The 18222-nt window shown below is 42.5% G+C and overlaps 1 protein-coding gene across 11 annotated transcripts in view; it reads left to right on the plus strand.

Annotated features, from left to right (window-relative positions):
* Nucleotides 1-18008, plus strand: part of caska (calcium/calmodulin-dependent serine protein kinase a) — a 145532-nt gene extending 127524 nt beyond the window's left edge. For 2 of the 11 annotated variants that reach the window (XM_028022160.1, XM_028022162.1), the window contains 11 exons: nt 1355-1423; nt 2164-2232; nt 2782-2817; nt 5812-5853; nt 6273-6469; nt 9144-9259; nt 12908-12988; nt 13059-13139; nt 13215-13417; nt 14274-14357; nt 16890-18008. In XM_028022160.1, coding sequence (XP_027877961.1) covers nt 1355-1423; nt 2164-2232; nt 2782-2817; nt 5812-5853; nt 6273-6469; nt 9144-9259; nt 12908-12988; nt 13059-13139; nt 13215-13417; nt 14274-14357; nt 16890-17066 — 1155 coding nt within the window. In that variant the 3' untranslated portion in view covers nt 17067-18008. The remainder of the gene's footprint in view (nt 1-1354; nt 1424-2163; nt 2233-2781; nt 2818-5811; nt 5854-6272; nt 6470-9143; nt 9260-12907; nt 12989-13058; nt 13140-13214; nt 13418-14273; nt 14358-16889) is intronic. The other 9 variants (XM_028022161.1, XM_028022171.1, XM_028022163.1 and 6 more) reach the window with 6 other exon arrangements.
* The last annotated feature ends 214 nt before the right edge of the window (nt 18009-18222 follow it).

The following is an 18222-nucleotide window of genomic DNA, read 5'->3' on the forward strand; positions in this document are numbered from 1 at the left end:
GTCGAACTGGCACATTACATTCATCACGGACAAACGTTAGCAGTCGGGTGTTCAAGTTAAAACTTTGAACACAATCCACGCCTCCAGGAATCAATTGACTCTCAGTAGATAAGGGTCGAAGTGAAGCGTAGGACAAGGGTGTGGTTTTTACCGGGATAGTGTCACGGTACAGATCACCGTCACTTTTATGTTCCCCGGAACTTAAAGGAACGGCGTCACAATAAAGAGCACCGAGCATCTCCTGCTAACGTCTCCTCAACGTCTTCCTCGGGTCTCTCCCTCTTCTTCTGAAAATATTTCATTTTCCTCATCTGTAGATGTAACCAGAAATGTGTCTCAATGGAAACATTTACCAAACATTTAGCTATGACCTGCTGTTCAGCACATATCTGAAACAAGAACGTCAAACTGCATTAATGAACTTTGTTACGGTTGTTCAAATACAACATTCATTAACATCAGGGCTGTTTTCATAGGTTGAAGTAAAATCGCATTAAACTCAACCTTCCTTAGGTACTTTGCTTTAACCTTTTCTACAAATCTAGAACTCAACCGAGAACAACTGGAACCAACATTTAGTTTTATACCTCGCTAATCTTACCAAACATGAAGAACCAACACCTAGTTTTATCAGAACAAGAATCCAGAGAAACTCCTACTAGTTTATAAATTATGGACTACTTATTCTTATTCTCATTAAACATGGGGAACCAATATGTAGTTTTATACTTTAACTTCTTTCTTTTGGTTTGTTGTTTTGCTTGTATTTCCTTCTAATTCATGTAAAGCACTTTGAACTGCCTTGTTGCTGAAAATGTGTTATGTAAATTAAATGACTTTACCTTACTTTACCTTAGCCTCTACTTCAGACTGTCCTCTCTAGTTTTGCGTCACTCCTGAGAGCAGCACAGCGCACAGTCACCGGCTACGCATCCAGACTGGCAGGAGCCGGCGGTGTTGGCTTTTTAACATTTCATCATATTTAAGTTCATTTCAAACTTGGATTATGGTTAGTACAAGTGTGCAAATACGGGCTACGCATATAAATACACATCTATCTATCATAATATGCCTTACATCGTTTCAACATGTGTTTTAAAAAAGTCAATCTGAAGGTGAGGCAGCTTTCATTGTGCTGTGACGTTGTGTCATGATCCATTATACTGGGTGTGAACAACCCTTGATTCTGCACTGGGGCATGAAGACTTATTTCTGGTTTCCTTTTCTTCTGAAGAGCCACATAAATAAAGAGCAGAACACTAGAAAACCACGTGTTCTTCACAATTATGCTCCACATTGTGCAGATTTTATGGTTGTGTTTACGACTCGGCGTGTGTGTGTGTTTTGTCAACAGAGGGAAATGCGAGGCAGCATCACCTTTAAAATCGTGCCCAGTTACCGGACGCAGGGCTCCTCGTGCGAGGTAACCCCTCTTCCTCCTCTCACTTCATCCTCATCTTCCTCCGCTCCTTACTGCTGATCGCGAGCTCCTGATCTGGTTACTAACCGCTCGCCTGGTTACTAAGCGTGTGTGTAATCCAGGAATGCTGTGCGTGTGTGTGTGTGTGTTTTGCTTGGGCTGGTTCAGATATTTAGCACACCAATTTCACAACAAGGATACCGGAACCCGTCTTTCTGTTCTGTTAGGAATGAGCCACACCTGTCTGATCCTGTCCTGCCCATGTCCACAGACCAACTACTGGACCTGTACACACACATCTCCAACCAAACGGACCAAACATGGACGACCAAAAGACCTGGAGCAGACAGTGGGGCTTTTTCCCAGCTGGAGTTGCTTCCATCCTCCAGCTCTTTTGGTTGTCCTGCGCACACAGACACCCCCTGTCCTTCCCAACCCCTCTGACTCCCGTGGCTCTGAGCTGTGGCTGTCTGTACTAGTGATGACCTCAGGCTCTCTGCTGCTCAGAGGAGAACAGCGCCCCCGTCTGGTGTTGTCTTTCAGTGCCATAGGTTGAAACAGGCTGCTGGTGTTTTGTTGATGCATCTTATCACGTCGGCTCTGCGGCCGCGCCGCTGCTCCAGATAGGGCCCTCCCCGTCTCCTCAGACCACTGCCCAGACATGTGTGTGTGTGTGTGTGTGTGTGTGTGTGTGAGAGAATGTGTGTGTGCTGCGCGCTGCTGACCTGTGTGTCTTATTTCAGAAAGAGTCCCCCAGCACCTCCAGGCAGTCTCCTGCCAATGGCCACTCCAGCATTAACAGTTCTATCTTGGTAAGGACCCCCCCTACCCACTCCCCCTACAAACCCACGTCTGTCGCCCCCACCGGTGCGTCTCATTGTCCCTCCGCCATGCCGTGGTCGTCCAACATGTCCGTGTCTCCTTTAAATGTCCCCTCACTGTGATTATCTCATGTCTGTCTGGCCTGGTGACGGTTTGAGCTGTTTCCGATATCTGAGTTAACAAATTGGTGTGCCTCAGGGAGCCTGCACGCCCCCCCCCCCCCTCCCCACTCTGTCTACTGCTCCCGTTCAGGTTCTGCAGGGCCTTCATTTCCCCGCCCAGGTTCCAGACAGATGCTGCAGGGGATTCTGTGACTGCTTGGCTTTGCTCCATGCTAGCTAGCTTGGTGGCTCCACAGCCAGACCTGCAGCAGCACCAGTCCTCTCTCTCGCCGTCTTCACCGCCTGCTTCCGTTTCGTGTGTTTCATGCTGGCTAGACCGCAGATGGTTGATGCATGCGTAGAGTTTCTTGAAAGAAGCTGCTTAGTGTTGACAGTTGACGGAAACATGTTTCTGTAACCGTTGCTTCTACCCTGCAGGACCTGCCGTCCACCATCCAGCCCAAAGGTCGACAGGTAATGTACCGTCACTCCCGGATTCACCCAGCCCTCAAACGCTGCTCTGCAAAAGTGTTCACACCCCTTGAACTTTTTACGTATTTCATCTTCAAATGTAAACTTTGAGGTGTTTTAGGGACATTTTATGGGGAAGACAAACGCAAAGTAGCAAATAATTGTGCAGTGTCATGTGTGGCTCTTTGGCCACACCATAAGAAATGATCATTTTAGGAGTTTTTCCGTAAGGTCTAGTCAAAAATAACAGGCTTTTCAAAGTAACTATCTTCAAACTATTTCTTCATTTCCATATTTATAGAAAAGGCTTGCCTCATTCTATAAAATATTTTTTCTTTTGTCAATGCTTTATTGAGGCACATTTATCAATAATTCCAGCTGCAACACAGACATTTTTTCTTTATTTTGGACTTTGATTGGACCATTTTTTAACAAATTAATCTCCTTCGACCTAAAATATTTCTTTGTAAACGTCTACATGATATTCAGAGTGACATGCACTCTGGGCTATTTGTAAATGACTAATGTTCTCTACAAACCAATAAGGTAAGGGTGGCCCTCAGGATGATTGTTTTGCTCCTCTCTGTTCATAAATGAAACAAATTTTAGCAACAAGCAAAGGCAGTTGAAAAGTAGCGGGAAGCGTTTTGGAAGAAAGACCGACCCAGATTCTTGTCTTGAGACGATCTGGTGGTTGACTAAAATTTTACATTTGACGGGCATTTCTTCTAAAACTGTTTACATTTCAGATCTATAATGAATTAAAATCCATTTTCTGCAAAAAGGACATTTTTTCTCTTACTAAAATATTTGCTTAGTTTATTATTGAGAATGTAAAATCAAAATAAGCAAAAAAAAACTTTTAAAAGTCAAGTTATTTGAGATCCCTTAGTATTTTAATATCAGCAGCACTGCTACACAGTATTCACAGATCAGCTAGATTTATAATAAATATATTCAACTATATTCCTTTTGACTCTGTTAGCCAATCAGGTGACTTTTGGTTTGAATACAGATGCAACTATTTTCAGATTTTGACTTTTTGGTGAAAGCCTCGCGTCGTTTCCTTCCACTCCGCGAAAATACGCTAAAATCCCGTAAAATACACTGAAGATTTGTGGATGTAACACGACAAAATGTGAAATGAGGGGTGAGAATAGTTATGCAAGGCACCTTATAACACATCCATCCCTCTGTTTGCTCTCCTCACCCTTTCCACCCGGCAGTAAGAGTCATTCAGGACCATTTGAATGGACATGGTCCGTTCGGTACCAGATGTCTCTTTATGGTCTTGGTTAATGCTGCGGACAGCGTGGAAAGTAATCGGCTGCATCCTCTAAGGAGAACGTGTGGCTTCACTCTGAATGCATAATTCCATCATTTATAGTTAAAAGGCCTGCTGCTGCTGCTCCGCTTTCAGCAGACCACAATGCATCAAGATCAATATCGCTCTGTTTTCTGAGGGGGGGAACAAACCTGATTGATTCTGAGAAGACGGTGCTGGGAGGAAGTGGTGCGAGGGATGCTGGGGAGGATAAAACTGCCTGGTGGTTAGAAGAAGCTGCAGATCCAGATGGCTTCCAGAAACAGAAAACTCTCCTTAACAAGCACAATCACACTAATTGATGCTTTTATTTTGAAAGGCTGTGTAATACCACCAGGTTGTTTTGTTGACACAACTTTAGCCATTTAGTCTTTTCATAATCTCACTTCACATCTGCAAACAATCCACTGCATAACCAAGTTCTTTAGTCAGGATCGGCTCATTCCTCTTGATTATTGTTTTATGATCAACTATGGGCAAAAACAATTATTAGACGGATTAAATTATCCTGGTCCCCTCAGATGTCCCCACAAGAAGCAGTGGTCCCCACAACGCTACAATGTAGACAGAAATATGTTCCCACGAGGATATAAAAACCTGGTTCACACTCTCACACACACGCACACGCACGCACACACACACACACACAATATATCATATTGTTTTATGATTATCTATCTATCTATCTATCTATCTATAGGTATAGATATATACTTTTCTTTTACCTTTTTTTTTAGATTGGACTATTTTTCATCCCCAGCAACGCTCAGTCATTCTAGATTAGGTATTTTCTGACATCAAGCACTTGAGCAATACAAGAAAGCTACTTCAATGTTCTTCAATAAACTGTTTGGAGATGATAATATGGGTTATGACTCTTTTTAAAGCAGCTCCAGTTTAATGTGAACCAGTCATCCTTCATACTTCAACTTAGCACTTTTCTTAATCCATCCCATTTCGCTTTAAACGCATCAAAATTCAAACACGTCCCGAGTGAGCAATGAAACCTTCTGCCCTCTATCACTAACACGTTTCTTTCCATTAAACCTGCAGTTACAGGCACCATTTAACATAAACCCCTCACCCTTTTGATTCACACATTTTAGCCCCTCCTTGAAAAATGAAGCACAGCAAAAACCAAACCACACCAAGTATTTGTCTTTTGTCTAGTTTCTGGTGAAAACATCTTAGTTTGTCTTATTTCAAGTGTACTAACAAGTAACTTTTCAGCAAGATATAGGAGCTTGTTTAAGTCAATAATTCCTTAATATTGATATAAAAGTACTAGTTCCACTGGTACTAGTGTTTTTTTCTTTTTATTAATAATACATTTTTTATTTAAAACAAGCTACTACATCTTATACAAAAGTTACTTGTTAGTTTGTCTTTTTTCAAGTATACTAAGATGTTTTCACCAGAAACTAGACAAAAGAAAAATACTTGGTGTGATTTGGTGTTTTTGCTGTGATGATTCTCTTAATGGCCACTAGAGGGCGGCAGATGACGGGCTCACCTGAGTGGCTTGTAGTTCATAACAGGGTCTTAAACTCACCATTTAAGGACCAGCAGGCTTCTAAGCTCCTCCCCTCCACCATCCTCCCCCCCTCCCCCTGCTGTTCAGTCGTGTCGCTGCGTTTTTGCTGCATGATGCGTGTGATGCTTTCAAATCCTAGATGGGATCCAGACCTCCCACAAAGGACAAAATGTCCGTTAAGGTAAGAGGCAAACTTCCTTAAACCCCATAGAAGCTCAGCAGCCCCCCCAGCCCCCGGTCATCCCTCCTGACTAACAGACTCTGTGTGGTTCTGGTAGTTTCCAGGCAGGACAAAGCCAAACTTATTCAGATCTGATCGAAACAAGCAAGACCTGTGCCTGAGTTCCTTAACCAACCTGCAGTGTTTGGGTTTATCTCACCACTGAGCCCTGCCCTCCCTTCTTACTTGGTAACTAGATTCCAAGATGGCAACCTGGACCCCCCCGCCCCTCCTAACGATCCCTCTCCAGCTCCTTGTCCGACCCCATGTAGCTACATCCTTCACTTCCTACAATGCTTCCATCACCAACGCCTTTTACTGACTAGCCCAACACTCCACCTTCCCTGGTTTGAGCCTTCGGTCGTTTTATTTCACCACAGATCTACGTGAGGGCCCAGTTCGAGTACGACCCCTCCAAAGACGAGCTCATCCCCTGCAAGGAGGCCGGCATCCGCTTCCGCGTGGGCGACATCATCCAGATCATCTCCAAGGACGACCACAACTGGTGGCAGGGCAAGCTAGAGAACACCAAGAACGGCACGGCGGGCCTCATCCCGTCCCCCGAGCTGCAGGAGTGGTGAGTGCGACGGAGACTGCTCCAAAAATGGGACGTCTGCGTTCACACCTGGGTCACGCATCAGGCTGCTAATCTGTTCTGACCTACAAGCTGCGGCTCGCAACGTGCTGCACATAAGAAAACGTAAAATGGTAAAAAAAAATAAGTTTTGTGTTTAAGTAACAAAAACTACAAAGCAGAGACTTCCAGAGTCCTGGAGCTGCTGATGAGGACAGCCTGTCACCTTTTAGCTTTTAGCTTTGCACATCTCGGACAGGGTGTCCGCGCATCAGTCGAAATAAGTCAAAAATTCATATATCTAATAATAAGACCATTTTAATATGCCTTAATTCCATTTAAAAATTAGAGTTGGTCTTGAATACAGTTGTCACAAGTCTTAAGCTTTGTTGTGGGAGGTCTAATAGAAGTTTTTTGGGGGTTTTTTTTACAGCTAACAGGCTGCTAATATACTCTTGCGAGCTAGCCAGCTAACATTTTCCATCTTTCAAAGGGAGAAAGATGGAAAACATGTATTGCCAGTTGTCTGACCGATGTTTGTGTTCGCCTGTGGCTGACTTCTGTTGCCTGTCTGTACAAGACTAAACGCATCCTGTGAAACAAAATCTAACTTTTAAAGCTGGGATATTGGGAACACACAAACCTGTTATTTTTTAAATCAAATATACTGAAATGCTGGGACCTTGTAGCACTTAAAACTGTACAATTCATGTTTAAGGTAAGAAATCATCAACTTCCACCCAACATACAAAAAATGTTTTGTGACACAGAGGGGGGTTATAATTTAAGAGGAGAGGGACATTTTAAAAAAAACAATGCATTAGAACAACCAAAGAGTTTTTGTTTATCGGTGTGTGGAGTAGATTTATGGAATGGATTGAATGGTGACTTCAAAAAAAGTACAAATATAAACCAGCTTAAAAAAACTGTTTAGAAAGGATCTTACTGGGAAATATGTTTTATTAGATGAGTGTTTTAAAGTCCATAAATGCAATTGATGATATAAAAAGTGTTTAAATAATTGTACATCTGGGGAGTGCTGTGGTGGCGCAGGGGGATAGCACGCCCCACGTTTGGAGGCCTTAGTCGTAGGTTCGACTCCCGGTCCCGACGACCTTTGCCGCATGTCTTCCCTCCTCTCCTCACCCTCTTTCCTGTCTGCCTACTGTACAAAAAAATACGAGGCACTAGCGCCGCAAATACTTTTCGGAGAAAAAAATAAAATAAAATAATTGTACATCTAAAGATGTGAGATTTAAATATCATGTAAGGTGGAAATAATTTGTGTCGTTTTGGTGTTTCGACATTTAATTGATTATAAATTGATGAGTATGAAAGGGGCAGGACATTATAAGATATTGTATCTTCTACCTGCTCCTTTTCGAACAGATAATATAAAATTGCATGTCACTTGGGCATGATCATTTGTTTTCACTTTTTTTTTCTTATTTCTTGATTTTACTTTGTCCGTTCGAAATAAATAAATAAATATTCACTAAGGGGGCTAAAGCTGTAGAGAGCCTTATGCTGTGTGAGAAGCTCAGTGCTGCTACCAAGAGCCACAAACAAACCCCAGAAATTTCACACTTTCTGCTATTCTTGATTGTAACACTGCAGAATCACCCAACCATCCTCTGTATTTATAGTTTTTCAGCCTTAAATGCATGGGATATACAGGTGTAGATGTTCTGGGCTGTATGGCGGTGCTTTGTGCTTTGGACTTTGTAACTGTCTTTATGTGTCTCTGAATGTTCAGGTCCATCACTACACCCAGTTTTCAGGCCTGATCTCTAGTTTAGATGTAATAACAGAAGTTGTGCATAGATTCTGGATCGTTCCTCTTTCGTTCCAAAGATAATCAGTTCAGCCTGCAGACGGCCGACGATTCCGAGTTCTGATAATCCAACACTTACTTTTGGAAAGTGCTTGAACACATTCACCTCAATGGGCCATATCTGGTATGATCTGTGTTTAGTGCCACCGTTTGAATGACCTGTCCTGCATTCAGAGCTTATTTCAAGGGACTTTCAAAGTGTTGCGTGTTCTGGTGAGCTCAAGAGACTCGCGGTAGTTTCATGTTTCTGGTCAGGCTGATCACAGAGAGGATGTGGTCTGATAACCTGGTCATTTCCACTGTGATGAACTTTCAAAACCTTCACACAAAGCTTCTGTGCCCTTTAGGCTTTTCTTATTTTTCTTCTTCACTGGAAACCTTTTAAAGCCATGTTGTATATCAAAGAGAAAAGAAGACTTTGGCATGAAAATAGGCACAGAAGAAATGATCAGTTTGCCTTAATTGACCCAAAATAAAGGATTAACTTCTTTCTTTTAATATAAATGTTAATGACAAAGTCGAAATTTGAATATTAATCCCTCAGAATACATGTGCCGTTAGTGGAGAGGAAAGCCATTTAACAGGGAGAAACCTCCAGCAGAAGCAGAGCCTGGCTGAGTGTGAGCGGCCGTCTGCCAGACAGCCCAGAGGTTTGAGAAGTCGGAGCAGAGGCACAGAAAAGAAACAGAAGTGTTGACCTTGGAGTACTTTCTATGTTAGAGAAGTGTAAAAAGCTGGGGGTAGTAGTAGCAGCTCCTCCATTTTGGTGCCTCAGACACAGAGAGACTCTCGAGTTTTCTCCACAGCGCACCGGGAAGCTCTAAACTCTGTTTGCTTTGGCAGGCGGGTGGCGTGCATCGCCATGGAGAAGACCAAGCAGGAGCAGCAGGCCAGCTGCACCTGGTTCGGCAAGAAGAAGAAGCAGTACAAAGACAAGTATCTGGCAAAGCACAATGCAGGTACTGCGATCACACCCACAGGAACACGCAGTGTTGGCTGGCTAACAGGGAGATCAGTGAGTGTGTGTGTGTGTGCGTGCGTGCGGGAGTTGAGGGTAAGCAGACCTCGTAGCTCCAGTAGCAATGCCACAGCCAGGAATGAGAGGAAGCGATGTCAGACATACCTTAGAAGAGCACGGCGGCGACTCAGGGAAACACGAGCAGCTCGGGCGTACTGATGAGCTTCCAGCCTGCTCATCGGTCCACACACATTTAAATACGGTTCACTCCCTCCAGGATGTTGTCATGTATTTTTTATTTTTGTTTGTGATTGTCTCAGCCTAAAACTGCAGACTTTCCGGCGCCTTTGTCAAAAAAGTTGCTCTCAAAGTTGCAAATTTTGCCGTTAAAAGGTCTCACAAAAACAGTTGAAATTGCTGCAGGTTTTGCATATGATTGGGTTAAAATTAGAGGTGCACCTTTTGTTTTGGTCTTTGGTTACTAAAACACCAAGATAACAAACTTTATATTTTATTGGAATGTTGCAGATTTCTGATTTAGAACAGTTTTTAATAGCCATGAGTTCACATTTCTTAATACTAAAGGGTAATCCAGATGCCTTTGAGAACTCCTGAATTACATTGATTGCTACAGAAGTTTGGTTGTGTCATCTGCAAGTTGAGTTAATATAAGCTTGTCACCAAAAAGGGAGATGCCTTCTACAGCACTATTTTGAATATGATAGGCCGTGAGTTCAGCCACTCTCAGGAGCAGGTATGGAGAGGCTGGGCAGCCTTGTCTTCCCCCCTATAAAGATTAAATCTGGGGAAAGTTCCACCTGGAAGTCAAATTTATGTAAGGATTGTAAAATGAACTAATGCTCCACGGTATCAAACGCTTTATAGAAATCTAAGTATAAAATGGAGCCATCGTCATCTAACAAGTCAGAGTAATCCACCGGCAGCAGGCGGGTGTGAACGTCATGGAGTCTGTCGCTGACGTCAGCTGCTGAAACTGATGAAGAGCCTCTCAGACGTTACAGGAAGCGTCAGTCAGACAGGAAAGCAGCACGGAATATGTTGATGAATATGGACGCCACTAACAGTCACCTGCATCCGGTCATGTTGTCTGTGAACACGACTGGATCCACCGCGGGGCTCTGGAGGCCTTCAGCTGTCCTCCATGTGGTTGGGATCCTGTGTTCTGATTGGTTCCTCAGATCCCAATCAAACTCCGTCGACTCTTATTCACAAAGCGAATAAGAGTCGCTTTGTGTTCATGTGATTCCAACGGGGAAAATGTATCGGCTCCTCTGTTGGTCATATTTTACTGCGGTGGTATGATCTCACACTGAAAACAGAAAAGATGGAACCTTTTATTAGTTTGGGGAAGAAATCACATTATAAAATTAAATAACAAAATATTTATATATTTTCCATATAAAGGCCATAAGAAAATGTTATTTTAGCAGCTCTGTGTTTTTAAGCAATATCTGCATTGGTTACCTACAATAGAAGGGACACCAATGCTACAAGAATTTTTTAACTAATAATAAAGTAATTTAATGTTTTTTAGCTTCAGACTATGTGCTTTATATTTTTAAGTGGGCTCCCTATTGATCTATATTTTCCATATATACATAAAGAGCTCACCCTGCTGGTCGTTTTGTACAAAATATTGTTTTAAAACATAATAACGTAGTACATGTTTATAAAATATCGCTGATTGTAGCAGCAGGGCTAGAATCAAAACGATTGCAGAACCCTGCTCTAGATCTAATACCGACTCGTTTTCAGCTCTCAGTGGCGCCATCTAGCAGATTTTAATACTTTTAAAAAGGTTCCTGGGCTACTGGAAGAGAAACGGGTCTTTAAAAGTCTTACATTTTATTTTATTACTTTTGAAGCTTTGCAATTAAATTTTGCTCAAGGTGTACATTTTAAATATGCAGTTGAATGACAAAGTTTGTGTGCCTATGGTAAAACCTGAGTTTAACAGTTGCTATGGAGACTAGGGAACCTTTTGCCCTCAGAGAGTAAAAAAGAAAGTCCAAAAAGATTTTTTTAAAAAGCTTAATTTAGATGTATTTTATAGGGAATGTTTGGAGGTATCAATAATTGAGATTATTGCGTCGTGATAAAAGGTGAATCCGTTTTTAGCCAGTGTGTGTGTGACCAGCTCAGTGTCTGCTCTGTTTCTGTAACATTTTGTAAGCGGCCATGTTTTGACCCCTGTGTTGCTCTCTCTTGCTGTCTGCCTCTGACCGGCCTCTCTACATGTAAGTAACCACCAGTTCCAGCTCTTCCTCTTCCTCCCTCTCTTCTCCGTTCACTGTCGGCGTTTCACTTTTGTTCCTGTTGTTTTTCTGCAAACAACAAGAAGATCTGAGACCAAAACTGAAACCAGACAGCTTCCTGTAGCGTTTGTCACACTCCGTTAGACCGTCTCCAGCCCAACACGTGTTTCTCCCTCTGTGTGTGATGTTTGCTGCGCCCTCTGACATCAGCGCGGCAGTCTGATCGGCAGCAGCTGCAGTGAAGAACCCGGTGACTTGTGGGGGTTATATTTCACTTGTCAGCGGCCTCAGATTCACAGAGCTTCATGTTTCAGATGCTGGGAACACACACTGTACAGAGATCAGCAGCACAGACAGTCTGCACCCCCACTCATTTATTCTGGGCTCTGTTTACATACAGAAACATCTCACCATTATTATTAGTTATTTTTGTCAATTAAATCCAAAGCTGAGATGTCTGTGGGGTTTTTTTTGTTCATGAAAATATTTGCAGACTCCTTCGTGGTAAAAACCTCATGATAGATTCTTGTGACAGATACAGAACACTTCAAGCTGACTGTAGGTTATTTGTGAACTGTTCAAGAGCCGGCCTCCATTATGATTGGAAGAAACAGCAAAATTATGGAATTCCAGCTCCAAACAAAAGCTTACAAGTCCCAACTTCCTAAAAATGTTTATTATCTCACAGATTCTGTTGGACTTTCTGTCGTTTGTAAAATGATCTGTTCATAAAAATGAACAGTTCTGTTCAGAAACGTACGTTCACTCCTCAGTAGCATCATTTTGTCATTGTGTTTTGGTGTTTATTGATGTATTGGACTTCAACCATTTCAGCACAATTTCATAATATAGCATATACAGTATGCTAAAGCAGGGTAGCATACTTCCATTGACCATATATGGTGTGTTTTATGCAGTATATATTCACTTGACTTCTAAATGTCACATTAGACTCAGCAGTTAGAAAATAACATTAGAACAACAAAACGTTTGTAGAAACAGCAACAAACCAACATGTTAGCATAAAGTGTTGGTTTGTATTTGTTGCATTCTTGGATGAAATATGTTTGTTATTCATTCAGTGAAGTTACTCAGTGGGTAGAGAATCCAGAAACTTTACTCAAGTAAGAGTAGCGATACTTCATCATAATATTACTTGAGAAGCAGTCAAAAGTACAAAGTATCAACCGTAGTAATTTTTTTCCTAAGTTACCCAAGTAAATGTAGCTAGTTACTATCCGCCCCCGATCAGAACCTAAACCCGGTCATCAGCCGTCACTGTTTAGGTCCGTCTGTCTTTCACCACTCAGTTAGCAGATTCATCCAGGTGTTTTTCCTCTCTGCTCACTCCGCTCTCCCTCTATCACCTCCAGTGTTTGATCAACTAGACCTGGTCACGTATGAGGAGGTGGTGAAGCTCCCTGCCTTCAAGAGGAAAACACTAGTTTTGTTGGGTAAGTGATGCCTGGCATGAGAGTCGGAGGTCAGAGAAACGTCTCGTTTACCTCCATGTTTACCCCTCAGGCGCTCACGGAGTGGGCAGGAGACACATCAAGAACACGCTCATAACCAAACACCCCGACAGATTTGCCTACCCCATCCCACGTAAGACCTCTACTGTACATGCCCATCGCACATGTCCAAGTGCGAATACCTCACTTCCTGTCTCTGGGGCTCCAGACACAACCAGACCTCCAAAGAAGGACGAGGAGAACGGGAAGAACTACTACTTCGCCTCTCATGACCAGATGATGCAGGACATCAGCAACAACGAGTACCTGGAGTACGGCAGCCACGAGGACGCCATGTACGGGACGCGGCTCGAGACCATCCGCAAGATCCACCAGCAGGGACTCGTGGCTATATTAGATGTGGAACCTCAGGTGTGTGCTATTGGTTACCTTGTATAAGTCTTATACTGTCCCATAACACACCTTCCCAAGTTTGGTTGAAGATACGAGTTAAGTTTAGTTTAGAGGTAGGGTTAGCTTTAGGACATAAATGGTTGGAATGTTGTTTACATTCTGAAATTTTGTGCATGCGCCCATCGCTGGAAGGCAAAAAGCCGATTCTTTTATTTGCCATTCATAGCCGTGCTGCCATGGTTGGAACAATTTGGTAACAGTGTGAAACCCGGAGATGTAGGTGTTATTAATTCAGTGCGGTGCGACACAGCAAAGGGAAAATAATGTAGAAAAACGCTTAAAAAACCAACTAAAAACCACTCGTATTCTGTTTTAAGATTTGATGTTGGTTTTGTGATTATTAATAACTGTCTGAACACAGCAATGATAGATTAGCTACGTTAAATCTCTGTTCTGCTAATGATCTGTCAGAGAGTTGGTGTGGAGGTCGCCCTTTTTTTTAGTTGAAAAAAAACGTCAAATTCCACAGCACATCTACATGTCAAGTTTGTCATAGTCAAGCTAGCTGACCTACTTCACTCTCCCTCACTATTTTTTTATTAAATCTTTTCACTGTGAAATGTGATATCTAGTAGTATCTTATCTAGTTGTCATTGTGTTGATAATTAGTAGCAAAGCACTGCGTCCCTTTTTCTTCTCTAAGATTGAGTGTGTTTTGTTGACAACAGCTAAAACCGAGGGTAGTCATCGTCGGTTAGCAGGTTTTTGCCTTCGAGGGATTTGAAGTAGACATAATGTCTTAGGGATAAAAAATAAACAAACCTGTATGCTGTGTCCCAGCTCTGTTTGACCGCTAACACGTGACTCATTTCAGGCGCTGAAGGTCCTGCGGACGGCAGAGTTTGCCCCATATGTCATCTTCATAGCAGCTCCAACCATCACACCGGGCATTAATGAGGTAAAAAAGCCCAGCAAACACACCAACATCCTTTAGCTCCATCTAGCTCATTCGCACGGTGCGACTCAAAGACACAACAAAACCCCGAGGCCAAGAAGCTGGCCAGATCTTCACTCTCCTGAGAAGCCGTGGTCAGCTGACAAAAAGCAGGAGGACAAATGGAAACCAACAACTCAGAACAGTAAGGAGATGAGAATGGGCCGGCAGCAGCCTGGATTTGGTCCAGAAGCTGAAACCTGTTACGGCAGAGAGAACAATAGAAGTTATGACAATCAGTCAACACTGTAAATTGATTCTTCACTCAAACCGTTTGCTAATAAAGTCCTGCAAAAATGATCATATAGGAATGAAGAAAATCTAAAAGTAATGTTAAAGTGAAATAACAGAACATTTAATGTAGTATAGAGTAGAGTAGAAATGTCCTTTGTTGTCCCACAATAGGGGAATGTTTGGTGCAACAGCGGCAAAGTGACAGGCAGTCAAAACACAGATTCACATAGAGATAGAAATATGCAACATATAAGCACAACATACGTACAATAAGAACAAAATTTCAACACAAATACTGGGTAGTTCTGATAAAAGAGTGAATGAATTAAGGTCCAAAGGTTAATTAGAAATGTACCAAATGTGGAAATCCACCAGCAGCTCTGTGGTTTTAGCCCCGCCTCCTGATCACACAATGTGTGTAAAGCTGCTTCCTCTTCATTCCCTTCTCACTTCTTCCTGTTGTCTTTTATTTCTGCATGCTGCATGTGTTTGCTTGTTTGCTTGGCTCTTGCCTCAGCCGCCCAGGTGGTGTCGAACTCTGCCAGTAAGTAAAGTCTGGAAGGACTGAAACTGCTAGGTGCTATTTCTAAGCCGTGTGTGTGCGTTTGTGTGTGTGTGTGTGTCTACTATAAGCTGTAATGGAAAGTGCCTCTTTGTGTGTTAAGCCTCCATCCTCTCTGGTTAGTAAAGGTTCCTGCACACTGAGCTCAACAACTTGACAAGCTTCTCTGAACTATGGTTAAAAAAAGAGAGACAGTCAAAAGTTTTCATACCTCTTGAACTACAACCACAAACTATGATGACTTTTATTGGAACATCACATAAAAATGTGATCGACCAACCAGATAATGTGCATAATTGTGATGTGTGTAATGTTAAAAATATTTTTTAAAAGTGGTTCCAGACCAGATCAATTCAGTCCCAAGCTGACTACCCGGCTTCAAAAACCAGATTGCTAATCTCTCATTAGCTGCCTTAGTGTCCTTGACTGTTTGTAGTAAAGAAGACCCTGTTGAGTTTGACTCTAGTCTGGCATTGTGAAGAGACAAAGATCTCTGCAGAGGAAGAAACCAAACTTCAAAATACAATATTTCTCCTTTATTTACAGGAATTACAGCATGTATTTAGTGGCCTAAACATTTTCCCAGATGAATCCGTTTACAACCTAGTGGCAAATCTCAAAGCATCGTGTCCCAGAAGGTTCAGCACAGCTACACATGGGAGATTCACATTGTAGTGACTTTGTAACATCAAAGAGATTAGGTTGACCACCTGAGGAATGGAAGACGATGACCAACTCCAGCCAGACAAACTGATACAAGCTGTCATGAAGTTTCTCTTAGATGTTCCAACATCCACGTTAAACTCCACAAGTGATTAGGATTTTGTAATTTGTGCCCCTAAACAGGAGAACGGTTTATTTTTTCATATACAGACCGCTGAGACTGGCCAGACTTTTAAATCTTTTCTCAAGACCCATTTTTATTCTTTGGCATTTGATACATTATAGAATTTGAGCTTCTTTTACAATGACGCTTATGGAGTACCTATGTATTTTGTCTTAACCTTACTTTTACATATTTTTTTCTTGTTCTTGTTGTTATTTTAGTTCATTTCATTGAGTTGTGCAACACTTTGGTCAACATCTGTTGCTTTTATTTGCCTTATTAACAAATTGAGATTGACAGTGGCTGCGTTTCCATTACAAATGTTCGCAAAACTTTGTCCAAAAAACATAATTCTGCACTTGTGGCATTTCCGTTAAATAAGAAACGCAACTAAAATCATATCAATAGATTGTTCACGCGATAAGTCATTAAAAACATGCTGTTCCACTTCCTGTCGTCTTCTTTGTCATTTCCACCAGCAGAAACATCTGGTTGTTGATCAGGTGACTCGTGTGATACGAAAAAAGTGTTTCCGTCACAGTTTTACTAAATAACCACATTTCGATGCTGCCAAAAAAAACCCCCACCTTATCTTACAGTCAAAACTTTATATCGAAAAACGAGATTTTTGTTGAAATTGGCGTTCGCATTAAGCAAATTTATTTTCGAAATGTCGAACTGTGTCATTTTGAGGTAAATTGAAACGCAACTATTTACTTTCACATCACAATTATGCACTACTTTTGTTGTTCTAACACGCAAGTATCTGTGGTAATGTGACAAAACATGGAAAAGGTAAAGGTGTGTTAATCTTCCTGTCCCACTCTCTGCCTGTGTGATGGTGAAACCTTCCCGTTTCTCTCCTCCTCCCCAGGATGAGTCGCTCCAGCGGCTGCAGAAAGAGTCGGAGATCCTGCAGAAGACCTACGCCCACTGCTTCGACATGACCATCATCAACAATGAGATTGACGAGACCATCCGGCACCTGGAGGAGTCCATGGACCTGGTGTGCACCTCCAGCCAATGGGTTCCGGTGTCGTGGGTCTACTGACCCACTTCGCCTGCCTCTCCGGTCGCTCCTGCCATGTCCGATCTTCAGCAAACAGAATCTAGGAGTTAAAAACAAACAAAAAAAAAGGGATTGAGCTCCTTCTTGCTACTTTTGACCTAAGACTCCCTTCAGCGTACTGTGAAAGCATCAGCAGCACTCACCTGAATCGACCACGGTCTTGTATAAAATCAGAGAAAACCAATACGTGAATATGGTCATATCTGTACTAGCTAGGAGGCTAGATCTTTGTAGATGTTTTGTTTTAAAGAGACAGTACTGTGTTCCCGTTCCTCCCATGCCAGTGCGTTGCTTGCTCTCCAGACCTCCCATCTCCCTGTGGTCCTGTTGGGTGTTGTGAACCACCTCCAGTGAGACACTGGCAGTGGCTACCTTATCAAGAGACCGAAGTTAAAAGCACACAAAGCACACTGCAGCATCTTCTCATCCGTAGATCGCATCAGCAGCTCAGAATCACTCATCCGGTTTCGGTCCGAGTTGTTTCCCCTTCGTAGGCGCCCGGCACGGCTCCACGCCCATCCATCCATCCGCCTGCCTGGTACTGTCTCTTCTAAATGAATCCACAAGTGTTTCAGACATTAGGATGAGGTTGTGATGCATGTGGACATGTTTGAGCTTCCATGCTGTCAGTCAGTCAGTGTTCCTCATGTCCCTCCATGAATCTCCATCAAACAAAAGCTGAATTAAAAAAAATACAATTTCCCCCAACATTCCTGCTCTTGGACAGACTTTGAATTCCACATGAAGAAGGAGCGAGACAAAAAAAAACAGAACCCAGAGCTGGACGTTGACGCGACGCCTATGCACACCCTTGGAGTTTCAGGCGACATTTCTAAACCACAGATTTATAAAGAGATCAACCATGTACATGAGCCGTGTTTGTAAGAAAAGAAAATCTAATAAAAGTCTTGATTTGTTTCTCTATTTTTTTTTATTTGTCGCACGCAAACGGGAAGAGTTCGCTCCGTCGACGAAGACGTGGCGTCGAGTCTGATGGTGGACAGACGAACTCTCTAACTGAGAGCAATGTGTACACTCGACTTTGTGAAGAAAGAGAAAAGCAGAAAAAGCACCACATGTGAACGTGATGGACTGATGAACTGCCCTGTGTGTTCTTCAGTGTCAACCGTGTTTCTTT

The sequence above is a fragment of the Xiphophorus couchianus genome, chromosome 7 (genome assembly GCF_001444195.1).
Source record: "Xiphophorus couchianus chromosome 7, X_couchianus-1.0, whole genome shotgun sequence".
Taxonomy (NCBI): Eukaryota; Metazoa; Chordata; class Actinopteri; order Cyprinodontiformes; family Poeciliidae; genus Xiphophorus; species Xiphophorus couchianus.